This window comes from Alligator sinensis, unplaced genomic scaffold (assembly GCF_000455745.1).
Source record: "Alligator sinensis unplaced genomic scaffold, ASM45574v1 scaffold118_1, whole genome shotgun sequence".
Taxonomy (NCBI): Eukaryota; Metazoa; Chordata; order Crocodylia; family Alligatoridae; genus Alligator; species Alligator sinensis.
Window position 1 is genome coordinate 874,276 of NW_005841850.1, and position 19,025 is coordinate 893,300.

The 19,025-nt window shown below is 37.2% G+C and overlaps 1 protein-coding gene across 1 annotated transcript in view; it reads left to right on the forward strand.

Annotated features, from left to right (window-relative positions):
* BRIP1 (BRCA1 interacting protein C-terminal helicase 1) overlaps nt 1–19,025 on the forward strand; it is a 96,463-nt gene that overhangs the window by 71,922 nt on the left and 5,516 nt on the right. The window contains exon 17 of the mRNA XM_006016063.3: nt 16,790–16,902. Coding sequence (XP_006016125.1) covers nt 16,790–16,902 — 113 coding nt within the window. The remainder of the gene's footprint in view (nt 1–16,789; nt 16,903–19,025) is intronic.

Genomic DNA, 19,025 nt, shown 5'->3' on the forward strand with positions numbered 1-19,025 from the left:
GTAGGAAGCAGAAAGCAGACCAGCAGATTGGGCTGGGGAAAGGGATCAGAGTAGCACCCAGGGAGCATATAGGTCTAATTTGTGGCACACCTGCCAAAAAGGTTGGGCCTCACTGTCTTACAGCTTGCTGTAGAAATAGGCATCTTGTGAGAGTGATTTCAAATGTATGGATTTGCACTGAGAGTGCCCTTTCTTTGGCCTGAAATTCTACCAATTCTCATACCTTTTCTTCAGATTAGTAAGTACATTAAACTTGCCCTGTTGTCTGTCATAGGGTGTACAAAAATACTTTTGAATCCATAGATCAGATTCTCTTTCCTATCAGCTATAGCTCTTGTAAACTTGCTTTTGTCTCTGAAAAAACACAAAACTCTTGAGACATCCTGCAGTATAAAATTCACAAGTTGCCTCCTGTGCAAGGTAAATCCCAGATGACTGCATTACTAACGTTAAACATTTGATAATGTAAAGCTAATAACAGTTTTTCAGGATAAAGAGACTACAAAACAGATTTACCAAAATGTTTCCAAAGTGCCTGTCTTCTGAAGCCATTTCTTCCACTCTTCAGTTGGGTAACAGCTGCTAATCTTAGGATTGGAAACTTAAACATAGTGTTTCAGTAAATAGAGTATGTGATTACTGTTTTTTTATTTAAAGAAAAAACAACATATGGCCCTTTCGCAATGACAGAACTGGTGTGTTGTCCTTACCTGCAATGTGATATCTTGCTATTGACACTTTATAAGTCTAATAATTTAAGCTTATTCACCACCTCTCAGCTCACGTCATTGGAAGCATTTTTCCTTCACCGCTGTAATTGCTTTATGGATGTCTAATTTACACCTACAAAGTGTAAAGTGACCATATTCCCAGGTTTATCAGGAGACTCTTGGTTTTTCATTTGATATCATAGCATTTCAAGAACATTTCAGAGTACCTGAGATGTCTCAGTTTTTCATTTCATCAGTCAGAACTTCTTTAACAACAGAGTTAAAATTGTATACATCTGAGTAGAATTTGCCTTTGGTTTACCAGGCACAAACAGTCCTGTGGAACAAGTATTCAGTATGATGAAAAGTGTTTGGACTGGAGAGAAAAGTCAGGAGTGCAGAACAGCTTTGCTATTGTCTTTTGTTTAAAGCAATATTAATGGAATATTCATTGTTTCATGATAAACTCATTTTGCATGATAAGTTACTGGAAAAAAATCTCCCATTCCAAGAAACACACACTTGTAGCTGTTGAGTCAGAAACTGGCAGTAGTAACAGTGCACACATTAAAAATGTACTTTTGTCTTTTCTGCAACTACTTTGGGACTCTAAACAAGTAACCCCCAACCTTTGCAAAGTTTTAATTGGAAAATATGGTCATCTTAACAAAGCGGCATCTTCTGACCATGGATGCAAGTCCTCTGAAATGAGGTCATTGTCTTAAACACAAAATTAGTGTCGTCCTTGAAGTTAATTTTCTGTTGAACAATTTCAGCCTTCACATCGAGGCATAAGGGTCAAATAGCAAAAGTATTAACATCTATATGGCTGGTTACCGATTGAACAAACGCAGATGCCAGTTAAGGGAACTCAACAGCAAATGTGCCAGAGACTCCTCTCTCCATGTATAAACTTCAATCTATTTAGTCCCCCGCGATTCTAGAATCTAAGATCTGAATAAAGAAAATATTCAGGCTGATTAGTAAAATTATTTTCTGGTATTCTCCATGTGCCAACTCCACAGTTACCCAATTGTTAGTACATTTTTTCCCCCAGTAGTAACAGCCTCCCCCTTTTGCCTTGCTTTATTTTATTAAGAACCTTTCAAATTTGCCTCAAACTGCTATAGAGACCTAACAACCAAAATGAAGTATCACATCATAAACAAATCCTAGAACTGCCAGACACTGGTTATACGCCAGCCAAATCAAACAAGGCTGTCAGAAGTTTTGACTCGAAAGCCAAAACTGACTCAGCTTCTTTAGTTTTAGGGATGCATTCTGCGCTTATATACATAACCAAAGACTTCTTTGTTGCCCAAAATGTGTGTGCAGTTACAGCCTGGGTAGAAAAAAACACATCCTATAAGGACTAGTAAGATTATATTAGTGGCGCCTGCTAGTGCAATGTTCGTTCAGTGTTTCTAGCTTTTTCTTCTTTTTTTTTTTTTTTTCTTTTTTTTTTGAGGCTCTTCTCAGCCACAAAATTTTCTTTCTGGCTGAAACTTGATGCACTGTATTTTATTCTCAGAATTTACCAACACAAGAGAGAAGTCTAGGTCTCATTTTAAAATTTGAAAAGTATTGTTCGAAGAGACCTTTATGTACTTAAGTCATGCTTTGTAAAGATTTATTGTATAGCGTGGTTGGAATCCTCCTGCGGCCCTTACAGTAGGTGACCTCCAAAAAGTGAGTGATTTCATATTCTGAATGGTATATGATACTAATGGTTGGGTCCAGGATGAATTATGGCCCCTATGCTTACAGTAGTAGTTTTTGCTTTAATACTTCAACCAGATTTGAAATCTAATCTGAACCCAGACAATGCAGATGGTTACTGTTAACGAAATAACAAAAATCAATATTACTAAGGTTTTTCTGCTGGGTTTTTTTTTGTTTTCTTTTCTTTTAAAAGTTGGACTGAAAAAAACTTTAAATTTTTAAGCAAGGGTAAAACCACTCCCTGCCAAATTGCAAGCAAGCTGAAACTGTAAGTGCATATATTTAGATTTGCCAATGCACAAAGCACTGCAGTGATCAATTCTAAATGAGGGAAGGGCATGCACCAGTCTCTTAGCATCAGATCTGAAGAGCTGACTTGTGGATGGCAGCGCTCCTAGGGTAATCCTGGAAGAGCTGGTTATTATTGTACGCATGTGGAACAACAGACAGCCCAGGTTCAAAGTGACATCCTGTTAGCAACAGTTCTGTGAAAATTCAGTTGTAACATTTTTATTTTGTTTTAAAGCTTTAAATTTGTACAATATTTCCAGTTGTGGATCAATTTGCGTATCTTGCTTTTCCTGCTAACAAAGCACTTCTTGTCACCTTTGGAAAGGCAAGTCTTTCCACCAAAGAAGATTGATGTGGCTTTATAGGAATGCATGCATGGGTACAATACAGTTCGTGCAAGTACAACTGCACGACGACAGTGCACAAAAAGAATTAGATCTAAATTATCATATGAGACTTTGTTTATAATACTGAAGAATGGTTGGTTAAAAATTACGATACTCACTTGAAAGCGTGTATTTCACTTTTTGGGAGGACTGATGCCTTTAGTGTCACTTCCTAGGATGAAATAAGTTTAATATACAACAGATTCTTAGATGCATATGTTGCCTTTTTCAGCCCTCTTGAATTAATTCAGAATATATACAGTAGAGGCATTAAAGTATAAAGTGTGTTTAGACTTGTTTTGTTTCTGATTAAGACATGCACAATTTGCTGTCTCCTGAATCAATATACCCTGTCCCAAAAGTAGGAAGGATGTTTTAAGATTTATTGACATATAATTTATTTTAATATTTGTAAAATACATATCCTTTTAAACAATTACACTCTTCGAGGCTTTAGGACCTCACGGTTCATAAATCCTGTGTATAATGCATGTAAAATGTGTCTGAAAATTGGCATGCTATCCAGTGCTGATATTAAACAGTTATCCAACATGCATGATATTAAACAGTATTATCTGTGATAGAGGGAGATTGTTACGTAATTGCATAGACAATTGGACCGAATTAAGCGTTAACCCATTATCCTAAGCGACTGGAGCTTTGCTGGCTGTGTTACTGTATTTTATCAGCAGTTAGCATCCAAAAATCACAAACCCTATTGCCAGGGGGTTAAATCATACTTGGGCTGCAGAAAAATTGCCATCTTGATTATGATGCAACTTAATTTTATGGTCATATTCATTTAATCAGGCTTAAGTTCCTTTTTTTCCCCCAGCAGAGTGCAGGGTGCTGTGGGATTTTCAGGTATCTGAGACTAGGGATCCAGCTGTTGTTCACATGGAACATTAAACATAGAGATAGTTGGGGGGAAATACATTATTCTTACTGACTTCAAAATATCATGCTAGGAGTTATTTTTCCATTCAGTAGCTATTAATTTGGACATTTGTCAGCAGCGTCCACCAAAGTGGAATTATAGAGAATCCTAATTTCTCTCCCCTTTTAAATATTTGTCATCTATAATAGTTTGCATTGGCATTTCTTTAGGACAGCTTTGGTCTTTTTGAGCACCTAGCCTCAGAACTAGATTAAGCTGCTGTTTGCTTCACATACTTCTGATTTAACAAGAAGTGGATTCTAAGAGAGGTTAAAATGCCAAAAACTCGTTTTAAGGCAGGTGGGTGCTAGAATTAGTAGAGCAAATGCATTTGCAAATACACAGAGAAGCTGTTGATTCCTGGATTGTCAGCAACACAATCTTGTTAGAAGATGCAGGCTTTCTAATTCTTTCATACATTAGGTAGTACTTAACTGTGCAAGAACCCTACTCCAATGCAAGGTTCCTGCTGGCACTGTATTCTCCTTGAGACTTCCTTTGCTCTGGAAGTTTTTTTTCTCTCTCCTTGGTCTACCAGAAGCTTGCCTTCAGGGGGTGCTGCACAATGTCTCCTTCCTTACGGGCATGAAAGGAGGTTGGGTTCACAAATGCATCAACTGGAGTTCCTAGGTTAATTTAGGAATGTGATTCTATTATATAGTTGGGTTGTGGGGGTTTTTTAGTTTTTCTGGCAGGATATTTTAATTGGAAAATTGCCGAATTCAAAATATTGTACATTTAAAAACTTTCTGACTGTTTCAAATTTTGGCAGATACTTTGAGTTCTGAATAGACAGCAGAGAATTCAGAAGAACTATAAAAAAAAAATCAAAGATACAAGTAACAGAAGTATATCATGATATAATTGTATCTGTGGAGAGCAAAACAGACACTTTAGAAGTATGCTGTACAAGAAAGGTAGTTCAGAAATTAATTCTGATGTTCCTTCCTAAATAGGAAATGTAACTGATTAACATTTCCCTGGATAAATCCCTGAGTGATATACCCCTGAGATTAATTCACCAAAAAAGTCATAGTTGCTACATGGAAACACAACTGAGAGTCCTTTTTTCACATGGTTAATTAAAGGGCTCCCTAAGCTCAGGCCTACAGGCCTCTACTTTTGCACATATTTCTTACTCCTGTGAGCAATCCCATTACTTTCCATCAGACTATGTGCAATCATAAGGGTTTGTGGAAGTGAGCCTGTAGAGGCCAATATTTTATCCTGGCAGTTTGATGTTGGCTCATCTCCACTGCTAATATTACTTGTCTCTGATCAACCTGCTCTCTAAATATATTTTATGATTTGTAACTTGATGCTAATGCCAGTGAACTGTAATATTAGAGCACATAAATAATGTGACAGAGAAACATGCCTAATCCCAAATACATGTTGTCTGATGCTAACATACTTTTCATTATTTGTGTTATGTGTTTGGAATAGTAATATTATGAATCCCATCCTGTGTCGTTACTCAGGCAGAAGTCCCATTGTCAAGTGTATAATACTGGATGTCATATTTTCCATATGGTTGTGCTAAATATATGCTGCTACTTCTATTGTATGCGGATAAGAAGAAAAAGGATTTCAGATAATCAGTTCAGTCCAATCAGTTAAGTTGTAGTGCATATTTTGTATGAATTTAAGTAGTATGCTTGAAAATAGCACCCTTTGGAGGATATTAATTTATTTAGAATTTTTTAAGTTGCCCCACTTCAGAGTTTTAGCCACAAAATTTCTTAGAGAAATATGTTAAGAGAATAGTCCAAAACAGACTTGTTCATTTTATAGAAATAAAGATAATTAAGAGTTACAAGTATGTGGAGCTACAATGAAGGAAAAATAAGGTATTAAGAAAAAGGTGGCCATGGCACCAATTCTATATTACTGAATATGGTTCCATAATGTTTCAGAATTAGGTTGCTAAAGCAAAAAAAAAAGAGAGAGAGAAAGAAATGTTAAAGTATTGCATAAAGCCGTGGTACTCTCAGTGGTAGGATTTGGCTCTAGAGAAGCAGGAAAATGTATTTCAGAGCCAAAAATGACTTCTTTGGCTGTGACCAGGATTTCCTTTGCCCACCTCAGGGACCTGAAAATAGAGGTAGGAAAATTTGATTTTGGAGCCAAGTGTGACTTGTTTAGTTCAAGTCATAATTTACTGTTCTTACCTTGGGGACCTGAAAATAAAGAGACTCGCTATGAAATGTTGATAATGGGCAACTCTGAAGTGCAAGCATTAAGCTAACTTTCCCAGAGAGGATTTCTTCACTTCCACCTTTCCAGATGCTTTTGATCGTACTACAGTAGAGCATACTTAATCGTATAATAGCTAAGAGAACTTTACTCAGCCAAAATATAAAGGGAAAACAGACAAACCTTTTTACATCAATAGATGTGCAAAGAAAATAAACTTGATAAGAGTACATTTTCTGTGCATTAACATTACTCAAGAACTGTAACATAACTTCCCTTTTACTGAGAATCTTCTAAACATTTCCCGTCACTAGCTGCTATGGCATGAATGCAAACTGTGAAGGCAAATACCCTCCTTATTATTTCCAGCGACCTAATTTGTTGCTGGAAAACTGCATTTCAATTAAAATTTTCACTGCTGCGTGTTCAGTATTTTAACAGTGTAAAAAAGTTTTTAGTCATATGAACGGTGGGTTTTTTGATGGGGAGTCAACAAATTAAGGCAAATTACTGAAAATGATAGTTTAAAAACGGCATTTTTTCTTAATATTTAAACATTTCAGTATGTGTCACCCTTTCTTTTGATAGATACTTTTTCCATCTTGGCTTGTACAGGGAGCAAGAATCTTAAAACTAGCTAAACGATGGCTGAAATATTTTAAATTCCTAATGAAAATGGAATTCTATTTTATATTACACTATTGGTTCAGTTTTCTTTAATTAATGTAAAATAAAAATACTTAACACGTCTTCAAAACCTTTTTTCATCCCTCTGTTACTCTTGAAATTCACACTGGAGTCTCTTAAAAATTCCTATTCGTAAAGTACTTTGAGCAATGCAATTAGTAAGATTAAATAGCATAACCATTGGCTACTTTATTAATATTTTCCTTTTAATCCCATTATATTTTCGGAAAAATACAGTAAATGGTCATTTAAAAATATTGGGGAATTGACAGATCAGTTAAGATTTTCCTGGAAGCCATTGTTGCAGTGACTTTTGGCATTATTTGAAAGCTCTTCCATGCTGTTCAAGACTTCTTTTTAAAGTAAAACTGGATGTTTTATTTCTGGCCTGTTGATAGCCTTGAGCAGCCCGAGTATATTTGAGCAGCTTTGTCTTAAAGGAGTATTCTCAACTTAGAAATTATGTTCTGGTCTCAAAATATTGTTTCTGTTAGTTGAAATACCTATACAATTTAAATGAAAATAAATTAGTTAAAAGAGATCTTGATGGGATTTTTCCCCCCTTTTGCTACCCCTACCCACTGTTGAATGCAGAGTAGAATACTTTTCACCATTTCTTCTGTATGATCAGGAGAAACAGTACTGATGAAAAGACCTCACAGGCATTAACGGGAGCAGAAAAACACTAAAATTTTCAGAGAAAAACCAAACATGACATTTTATTTCCAGGGATGTGCTTTAAAAAAAAAGAAAGTAATCTGAGCTATAAAGACAGGGGCTAGTCTATTAGCTGTAAGTGTTATCCATCATATACCTACTTGTTGGCCCTCTTTCTCTCCAGTCCCAGTTTGAAGTAGATGTTGTATTTTAGTAACAAGCTAAACAACATACCTTTTAAAAGTACTGCTGTGAAAGATGTGAACAAATATGGTGGGTGTCGCAGCTCAGCCATAAGCAGTATTGTATAAGAAACCTCTGCATTTACAACAAAAGCAATAGGGGGCATAATTCAAAATTTCAAGAGATGTGTTCAAGTTTAGTGACTTTTTAAGATACAGTCCCTAGCTGAAAGTATGCATGCGCAGCATTTTCTCGTGAAATAGAAAAGTGGAATTATTCAGTTGTGTCTCAGCTGGATACCAGAAATTGTTTCAGCTTGTTATTGTAAGGTAGTAACAATGACTCGGGTTACCAGAGCAATGTAGTTATGCAAAATCACACGCTGGTTGGGAGAATATGCCAAATCAGCCTCCTGTCTCGAGTATGTTTTGCTCCTTGGAGGAAAGAAAGTCGGGCTTTACACACATGCAGTACCAAAAATGCATGGCATTTCACATTTGCATTTGAGCCAAAAAAAGCCGTTAAAGCCAGAGTGGGCCTGTTGGGTTGGTTCATTTTTCTTGCTGCTCCAAAACTTTAAACCCCATTCAACAAGTGTAAACTTTGTGGGCAGTCATCTCTGCATATCAGCTTGAAGCAGTAAGAAATGTCAGTGCTATCACACACCCAGGAGCATACCGATGGGGGGGCAACTGGGGCAGCAGCCTGGGCAGTGGCTTGGGGGGGGGGCCACAGCGGCAGCTGGACATTGCTGCTCCCTCTGTACTGCAGCTGCCCCGGGCACCCTGCTGACTTGTTACACCTCTGCATACACCATTTCCCCTATATGAGAATTATTATAAATATTCAAAGTGTTTCTATCCTCAGTTGTGTTCTTCGTATTAATTATGCTGCAGAAAAGTTGTTATATAAATAAAACATTATGGATGGTAGAGGCTGGGTTTGGTAATTGCCTGCAAAATCTTATGACAGTATTTCTTTAGTTTAGAAAGGTAACATTTAGGTTCATCTTATCCAACAAGGCTGGTGGATGGCATTTCCCTTCTCCTGGTGCAACACTAATGTCAAGATGTTGGCACAGATTAAGAAAGTCATCCCTAAATATATCCCAAAGTTAAGCCTTTGGATAAATAATACAGCAAATCAGAACTTTTCCTTTACCTTTAATAGTTTACTTTTCTGATCCATGAAAAATTCCAAAGTGATTTTCTTGTGTTTATCTTGTCCTTAGCAAGTAGTGTTGACCTTTAAGTTTTTACTTTACTGTCAAAGTATGTTGAAAGCTTTAAAAGTGAAGCTATCACCTTAGGGATTTGTAAGGATGACTGACACTTACCACTTCACCTTAGCCGCAGTGGCACTGAGCGTATGCAGCAGCGTTGTACCTCAAGGGAAGCTGTTTGATTTTTTTCACTTCTGCTTCACTGGAAATGGATTGAATTTTCTCTTCAGAGGAGAGTTTTGGTTGCATTAGATTTTAATCAAGTCACTTGTTCACGGTCCCTCAAAGCCTACACGACTGAGATGAGTAGATGGGCCTGGGGTGAATGTGCTACATGATTTGTCAAACCGTAAAACTTCAAGATCTCTGAGATGCCACATGCTGTAATTGACAATACTAAAAGTGTTCAGTGGTTTCAACATTATATAAGCCTTTCCTACTCTTTTTGTCACTGGGATTAAGGGTGAGAATACTTGGGAATGAATGAAGTGCTTCCAGTGATAAGGTACATTGTGGATGTAAAAAATGAAAAAGGGAAAGAAAGAAAGAAAGAAAGAAATGTCTTTACATCTGGCTAATATCATACCTTGCCTTCCACCAAAGGATTTATACAGAAGTTGTAAGATGGTAGCTGACAGTAGTTCAGTTTTGTACAGGTGCTGCTTCATATTTAGGGTTTGAGTTATGGGGACGTAAGTGGGATCTGAGGTATCAAATTTTCCTGGCAATGTTTTTCTCTCTAAAGATGCTTTTCCTGCAGTTTCCTCCTTCCCCCCAGCTGTCTCCATTCTGTCAGCTTCCTTCATTTTTTGCCTAGCTTTGGTTTCATCTCCGTTGCAGCAGACATTGGCTCTGAGTGCCGCTGTGCTCAAATCCTACAGACTCTAGCATCTAATTATTGTGAGGTGCACCATCTATAAGAAGCAACCTGCAGCATACTTGGGACTTGAATGGAGCGATGCTGGGATCAGGAACCATATAGATGAGAATTTCCCTTTCTTCTCATAGGAAGAAAAGTTTGAATGGCTTTGTGTGTGTTGCGGGAGCTGAAGCTGCAGGGTAGAGAGGTTTCTGAAAGGCTGCATGGAAATGGATCAGATATCCTGGAGCTCAGATCACTTTGCAAGGTGTTTGTGCTTTTATTTATATGGAGTTTGCACAGGCCTTTGTTCTATTTCTATTTAGCTCAATCTATGCCTGCCCTTTTCTCAGACTTGAGGAAGAGTACTTGGTACCTGAAAGCTTGTCTGTATCCTTCACAGCTATACAGTTAGTGCAATAAAAGACACCACCCACAAATCTCAGGTTTTTCCTGGACCATCACAGCTACCTCATCACCTCAACACACTACCTGTGCTTTTATTTCACATTCACGCACCTAATTGAAGCAGAATATTTTTGTTGGTCTTTTAAATGGTTTAATATAAAAGATAACACTAGCAGTTGTGTAATCGCATGCAATAGAGTTGTTAATTTCTTTAGTGTCTTTAGTAAGAAGCAACCACGAGAGGGCGATATAGTAGCAGACAGTTTTGCCTGTCCCGTTCGCCCAGTAGTGTAGCGCTACAAAATATTGTGCTAGGAAGGGGACACGTAGCACAGCATCCTATAGACAACTGAGTAGTACAGAGATGTGATCATATTGACAGTTAATGTTGACCCTTAATTTGGAATATATATTATTGCAGTTCACAAAGTATATGTTTAAACAAAAATATGGCAATTGCATGTGGAAGTGAGGTAGAATGGTCTGTGCTCAGTGGTTCTGGAGTCAGTCTTTGGCATTAATTTATAAAATCAGTTACTCTGCAGCATATATAGAAGCTGATTTGGGAATCTACAGGTGATGTGTGTTTACATGTTTCAAGCCATTTTAGATCATTAACATTATTTGCACTTGGATTGACCGAACCATTTTGAAGGCAGTGTCCCTCTACAGTGTCTCAGTCCTTCTGGGCTAATCAAGTTAGACTGTGTTTGTTAAGTACGACTGTTAGTGAGCCTACTGAGGAGTGAGGATGTTTGAAGCATATTCTATGACTCACCCAAGTCTTTATACATGAACTATTTAGCCGTAATTCTCACAGATGTTGTAACCACTTTTGAAGGGAAAAAGTCAAACACCACACTGTTTAATGCTGCTTCCACTTAAAGATATTTCAAACAAAAAAGGAGTGAGACGGCATTTGATGTCTTTTACTTTCCCACACTCACAAACTTTTATGATTACTTGGCAAGCATCTAGAGGGAAACTAGATGGCAAGTATGTTCTGAATCAGTATAATTATTGCTATTTCAGGTGGAAGAGACTCCCTAACTGGGCACATGAGAGTTTAAGAAGGTAGCTTTAAGACCATATTTTTATATGCTCTTTTTAAGGAATGAGATGATCCACCTGTTTTTTTTTTAATTATCAGATACTAAACATTAGAACGTGCATGTGTTTTGTTGGATGCCAAACCTGGGTAATATGGGCTGCAGTCTTTATGCTCGTAAAGACTTCTTCCTCCCCTCCTATTCTGGCAGACAGGTCTGTGGAGTGCCAAAAACACCCATGTGGCTATTTTCCTTTTTGGATATACAAGATGACTTGATGTAGGGGAGATGAGTATGTATGTCCACACACATCCACACAGATATATGTATCTATATGTGTGAGTACAGATATTTAGATATTTATAGATAGATAATGTATAACACATTTTATCTCTAGTGTCTGTTGCTTACTGTCACATTTGAAATACTGGAACAGGTTATCCAGAGAGGTGGTGGAGTCTCCATCCTGGGAGGTTTCAAAGACCTGGGTAGACAAAGCCTTGGCTGGGATGATGTAGTTGGGGCTGGTCCTGCCTTGAGCAGGGGGTTGGACTAGATGTGACCTCCTGAGGTCCCTTCCAGCCCTCATTTTCTATGATTTCTATGAATGATACCAAATGGGTGTTTAAAGTAGTAGGCACATCGATCCCTGTTCCCTTGCATGCAGTAGTATTGTTATAACCCCAAGCTATTGTCCTGTCATGTCTTTTGAGTTCCTTCTGTTGTGGGTCATTTTGTAATCTAACGGGGAAATAAGGAACAACTGTAAAATATGTTCTGTGAAGTGCTGTTTTATCTAAAAGTGAGGCTGGCTTGTTAACTCTTGGCAGCAGACCGAATGTCTTTTTTTTTTTTTTTTCTTTTTTCCATTTTAGCAAAATATAGTACTGTATTTGCTTAAATAAGTGCAGCTTCGAAAAACTTGTAAATATGCCAGATGAAATAAAACCAGTTTAGTCATTTTGTCTATTTAAATATTCCACGTACATAGTCTTATACTGGAGTTGGGAGCCTTTAGCCATTGGACTGCATATGGTGATACTTGCACTGAGAAATGTGTTTACAGCGCGGTGATACTGAACAGTAAATGCACATTCTCCCGCTCGGTTTGGTCTTGCTATAAACTGTTTAGGTCTCAGGCCCTATCCTTTGGCTGAAGATAAAACCATTCTAGCTGAGTGTCTGGTGGGAAATGTGTTTATTTTTACTGAAGTAAAGTTTTCTTAATAGCTTTAATTAGTAGTTTTAACAGATTAGTTTTTATTCTTATTTATGGGTTGAACTCTCTGTCATGAGTGAGCAAGATAACATAATATGGCTCGTATATATTGTTTATTTGAAGGTATGTAGAGTTTATTACAAAATTTCAGTATTCTACGGATTTGGTAATCTCTGTTTGATATCATGCCTTTGGCTTTGGTTATGTCTTGGTGTAATGTTTTTACAAAACTAGCTTTAAGCTGACAGAGCACATTTTCAATGATAAAAGGTAACCGTAACTTTATTGTCCTACCAGAAGCTGTTACCTCGTTCTAGGTTGCTATTTGTTTGCTTCAATATAAAAGTGCGTGGGGTTATGGTAAACTGAATAAATGTGGTGCAGTCTTAAGCAGTACAGGTGAGGTGCTATAAAAGCTTCGGCACATAACTCTCTAAATTAGCCTTTCCGCTGACTTGCAACAACCCTGCCATTCTCCGGGGCTTCATCTTAGCAGCTGACCAATAATGTGATAGTTTTACATTGTTTGCACTGTGGACTGCCTCAACTATTATACCCATTTCATGTATCACTTAAATCGAGGATGAATCCAGGTTTCCATAGGTGAAACATTTTTATCTCCTCTAACCTGTTCTGCTCAAGATCTCACTTAATACAGTGCCTTTTTAACTAAAAATCTTCTATAAAATTAGCCTTCTGCTTTAGGAAAGCGTAGTAAAAACGCATTTGATTTATAGTATAAAATGCCTCAAACTCTCTGAACCATAATAGGAAAAGTTTGTTTATGGCATTTATTTTTTGTTGAAACTCAGTATATTCCCCAGTTCACTTTCCAAATGGGAAGGTCTGACTAATTAAGCATTCAAAGAAAGAGTGGTTAACAGGTATAATGCTATTAGAGTTCAGCTAATGTGAATGTGACCATGACCTCCCAGATAGATCAAAGACTAATCTCTCTGACAGCTACAAGATGGCAGAGCTTGCCACAGGCCTTCTGCTGCTCCTTGCTGAAGCTATTTGTCTGTAAAGCATGCCTGATAGCTAAGAGTATATTTTTAAGGATGAACAGGTAAAAGTAAAAGGCTGTCTTTTGACATTTTAAGTAATCCCTTCTAGCCTGTGGTTTACTGCACATTTAGGATATTTGCTAGCAGGAGAGACTGGCTTTTTCACATATGCAACATGTCATTTTGAATTGGGCGTTGATTTGATGCCTGATAATGCAGAGTTATACAATGAAATAGATTCTGATTGCATTAAAATGACATGCACTGGCCTTTTACCTTTACTAGACTTATAATGAATGCTTAACCCTCAGCAATCTAAGTAGTCACCTCATGCTGAAATATGATCTTTAGAGTCAGAACAGGATGCTTGTTTCCTGCCATCCAGTTGTTTTTACAATTGACAGGATTTGCAAAAGCAGTTTTTTAAGTTATGTGATGTCTTGTCAGACGAGTAGAATATTATTTTTTTTTGCACAATTCTGTAAAATTGTCAATGGCAATTTAAAATACAGCATTAATAATATGCAGTGCAGATTTACAGTGCATTTGAAAGCATGTAAAATGGAAATAATGCTATTTTTTGCTAATTAGTATTTTAATAAATATTGAGGTTTATGCATTCATGTAGATAATCTGATAATGATTTTGCTCATTATGTATATAAATATACCCCTGCATGTAATTGTTAGATTGCCTGTAATCATTTTAATCAATGTACAGTATAATGACAAGTTACTACTGCTTTACTAAATCTTTCAAAATACCAGGAAGCTTTGGAAATGTTGGTAAAAGCCTTGTTGATGGCAAAATCCTTTGCTAATCAATTCTGTTGGGAAATCCACTATGGGAGCAAAAGAAATGACTTCACTGTGTGAAACTTGGTGACTGTTTTTGATTTTTTTTTTTAAGTGTTTATTGAGATTTTTTTCTCGCAGCCTAGAATTGTTTTCTAAATTGTACTCTCTACCAAAATCCTCAAAAATACTCTCTGTAGTTTATTCAAGTGGCAGTTACATTAGCAGAAATAAAAAACACATGTATTTACAGTTTAAATTCTGCTTTAACATTATATTTATGTTTACAAACTGTTCAGGGAAACGTCTTTTCTCTATGCTTTGAAAATAACGGAGGAAACCTCATGCACCAATCAATAAATGCCGAGTGACTGGAACAAATATTAAATCTGTGAAATCAAACTGAATTTACTTTCTGGCTCTAAAGATTGGATTTGTAAATTTGACAGGCTGTTTTAAAGGGCATAAGTATATAAAATAACATTTCTTACCCAAATTCAAGTTGAAAGTTACCTGTCAGAAGTGGTTAGAAGTCTGCTGTTTTCTCTCCTGAAGCGTGTCCTTTCAGTTGTCAGTTTAGAAAGGTTAATACTGTACAGAAGAGCAGTGAAAAGAACCTTTCTTATATAGTTTTCTGCTTTAAGAAATATAAGAACAAACAGTAAATCTCGAAAATATATATTGGGCTTGTATGTGTTTAATAAATGGGAAACGAGTCTTCACAGATTCAGAATGGGCCGTTAGCAAGCACCATCCATTTGATTGGAACAGGAAAGCAAGTTTTTTCTTTTTCGGTGGGTATCAGCTTGGCAAAGCGCTTGAAAGATTTAAGTAGTTCTGTAGAAAGAGAGTTGAATAAAATAACGTTTCGCTGGACAAAAGAAAAAAGACTATGAAATGCATCATAATTCTGGCGTTGTTGCAGTTGAACCCATGTATCTGACATGCTGCTGTTACCCTAGATTGTCACACCTCTTCTTTTTCTGCCCGTTGCAGAGACGCTGAGAGAATTCATCCCAATATTAGACCCTTGACTATATCGGTCAGTTATATATTCCTTAATTGACACAAGTGTGTCTCGTCTGTGCTTAAGTGTTCAAAGCTTGATGAACTTGGACTATGAGAGGAGGATGGGGTTGCATAGCAAGACAGGCCTTGTAGTGCCTCTCGCCTTTAGGACTACATGGAAAAGCGTGCCCCACAGTCCATAAGCAAGAGGGTCTTTGTCTCATCAGGAGTGCAGAAATGGGTCACAGCTCCTCGGAAGCAGATGATCATTCAGGTTATGGCACGGTGAAGGGGTTCTTAGCAGGTAGCAGGTTTCCTGTGCAAAAATCTGTATCATAAAGGAGTTTGATTCCCTAACATCCCAGAGTTGGAAATGAACATACGGGAAGGCCTGTAAGAAGCTGGGAGAAGATTGTCGAGGCTCCTAACACATGATGCAGTAGTGGACGATTCTGTTCCACCGGTTCCCTTTCTCCCCCCACCCCCTTATACTTTACATGAGTGACTTTATACCACTTTTATATTAAATGATCCTCACTTAATTTTCAGAGGCGAGAAGGGCAGTGGGATTCTAGCAATGATTTGGAAGGTAGTAGTATTCTGACAGCATTCATCCCAAGTTGATGTGAACGATCAAGATAAAAATGAGGTGCTGCGCTGCATGATTTATAGCTAGGCAGTGTTCCCCAACAAGTTAACAACATTGAGGCCTAACTTAACTACATCTCTTGCTTCTTGTCTTTCTTCCTGAGTGGCCAGGACAGCAACTCTCTTACCCATATTGTTGATTGTCCATCCTTTACTAGCAAGCTACCGAGGTACAGATAAATGTTTAATGAACAATCCTTGTATTACCGATGAAGAAAACGAGCAGAACAGAGAAATGAACCATATGAATGACACTGCATGTTAGCAGCTTGATTGCTGAATTTCTGTGATTAGCCTAAGTTCAAAATCATCACTTTACACTTCCTAAAAATCAGCGGCGACCATTTCAATCGCTTTGTGCTCAAGGATATTTTATAGAACAAGAGCTAGATGCTTAATAGTAAAATATTATTTTTAATGTTTGTGATATGAATTGTGGTACTTACATAAAAATTACACTAACACGGGCTATTATCAGACACAGACAGCATTGCCACTTCATTTTGGTGCTACTAGTCTGATCTCATACTAATTTAATTCCAACAAAGTGTGTCCAGCGTGCTGAGTTGGGCCACCAAATCCATTTTCATTTGTGGTAAAAAGGATTGGTATGAAGGTTTACACTGGAAATAAAGAGCTATTATTTTTAACTCATCATTGCACCTCACAAACGTCTGCAACATTTCCCCCTCCCGCCCCATCAAATTTCTTGATAATTTAATTTTGCTGTGTTTTCTTTCCTTTTGCAACATTGTATAATAACTATTTGAATAATATTTTAATAGTATTTTATAACTTTATTGTAGGTTGAGCTGAAGAGGAAATACAATGACCAGCATTCAAAGTTAAGAGGACTTTTACCAGGTAGCCAGTGGTATGAAATTCAAGCTTACAGAGCTCTCAACCAGGCTCTGGGCAGGTGAGGGGAACTGAATAACATTTAAGTCTTTTGACTTATAAAGCTACCTTCTGCTGTATTTGCAGTGCTCTATCCATCACTCAACATCATGCATGTAATTTTAATGCTATCTTTGCAATGATTCCAAAACACACCTGTCCATATTTTTGCTCTTCTGGTACAAGCTAGCTGTCAGTAAAATCTCACCAATGAAAGGGTTGTCATAAACAGTTATCCAAAAAAAAAATCGAGGAAATGCTAATTAGAAACTTTGCTGCCATTTTAAATCAAGATTTTTAAAAATATATAAAGCAGTTAGTGAAATTGGAATATCAAATGCAAAAACTTCAGACAGACACTTGAATCAGTCCGTCCCTGTGTTTAAAAAATAAATGGCTCTATGAACAACAAACCTTACTTCGTTAACAGTTCTGCCCTGAGTACTTCGTGAAGCAGCTATCTTGGCAACACCAGTGTGGTTAACACTGGAGTGATGTCTCTCAAATCAAGAAGCCAAATATTGGGCAATGGGACATTTGCTGAACATGGATGGTCAAGTGAGAATGCAGACATTCATATTGTCACAAGTATGAATTTAGAGAGAGAACATAGTAACTGGATACTTAGTGACGTGACTGTTATCATGGAGCCCTTGATTTTACTTCCAAATTGGGGTCAACATTGACAAACTTCTCCACAGATTGGATGCCAAGAAGTGTCATGCCAAAGATTCTGACTTGTTCTGCGCTGTCAAAATACAGTGTGCTGCAGTGTGTACATTTTCTAAAGTCGTTTATTTTTGTTGGGATTTTGGGGGAAAGCAATTAAAAGAATTATTAATTGTTAATTTAGATATACTAAAAAGGAAAGGAAGTTGCCACAGAAAGCAACAAAACAACTCAGCTGATAAATCAAATTAAAATACTTTGGACATTATTTAAATGTACCAGTTATAGTCTCCAGGCTCCAAACTGCCGTTGTTTGAAGTCTGGCAAGAAAAGTGATATTACAGGAAAAGGAGATGCCAGTCCCTCCTCAACACTTTTCAGAAAATCAGTTTAATTCTCTTCCTCAGGCGGGGACAGCTCACTCTTTTTTATTTGATCCCAAAAATGTTTACTTAATAATAATGAGATAATTAATTCATCATGTATAGAACCCAGTGGATATGAATGCAAAGCTTTAGAGATAAATTAAAAGACTGACCTCTTCTGTAAGGAATGTGCACTTTAAATTAGAAGGGACACAGCATGAAATGACAAGAAGTAAAGGGTAGAGAAGGGCTATCAGAGAAGTCTTCAGGACAGTAACACATTCATTGTATAGACTCACTGTTATACGTGCATCTTGTTCTTACTCCTGAAAAGAAAACTAACTCTCATTAGAATTGATATGGTTAGTACAATTAAGATTTGTAAAACCTGGGGAGAACGGATGGTAATTAGCCAAAGAAGGCTAACTGAGAGGAGTTAGATTTTTTGGCACATGGGGCACACAGGATACTTTGTCTCTCTAAACACATGGAAAAGATTTTTCTTAATTGAAACTGTTGTTAGTGAAAGATCTTCGTTGTATGATTGTAGAAACTGAAATGGAAAAGACAGACTCCCCTTTTAGTGTGTTTGGAAAAGGCTCAGTTCCATAACAAGAGAGAGAGAATAAATTTGGTTTATATTATAATTTGACCCATATTTTATTAAGCTGAACCTTCAAAAAAAAGATGCTAACACTTAATAGTCCTGCATTAATAAAAATAGAAATACTTCATTAAGTTGTTGTAAATCAAAATCCTGTATATGCTGACAGTTGTAGAAAGTCGTCGCTATACATAGGCAAGCGTCTTTCTGTAAAAGATGCCTGCAGGGATTGAAGTGAGCAGAAGCCTGTTGGTCTTGAATCTAGCACTTTCTGCTTAATACAGTGCTGTTACAGTATATGAAGTAACATAAGTCCATGAAATGTAATAACAGCCTTTGGGAATATACCAGATGGTGCGTATGGCCAGGTGACAACTGTACTCTGAATTCCTTGAAACACTGCTTTACCGAACGTGTGGGATCTCTCTCCAGTGGGCAGAATTCATTTAAACTACAAGTTAAAAGGGCACTCATTAAATAAATGGAAAAATGAAAAGCTGGAAGTAA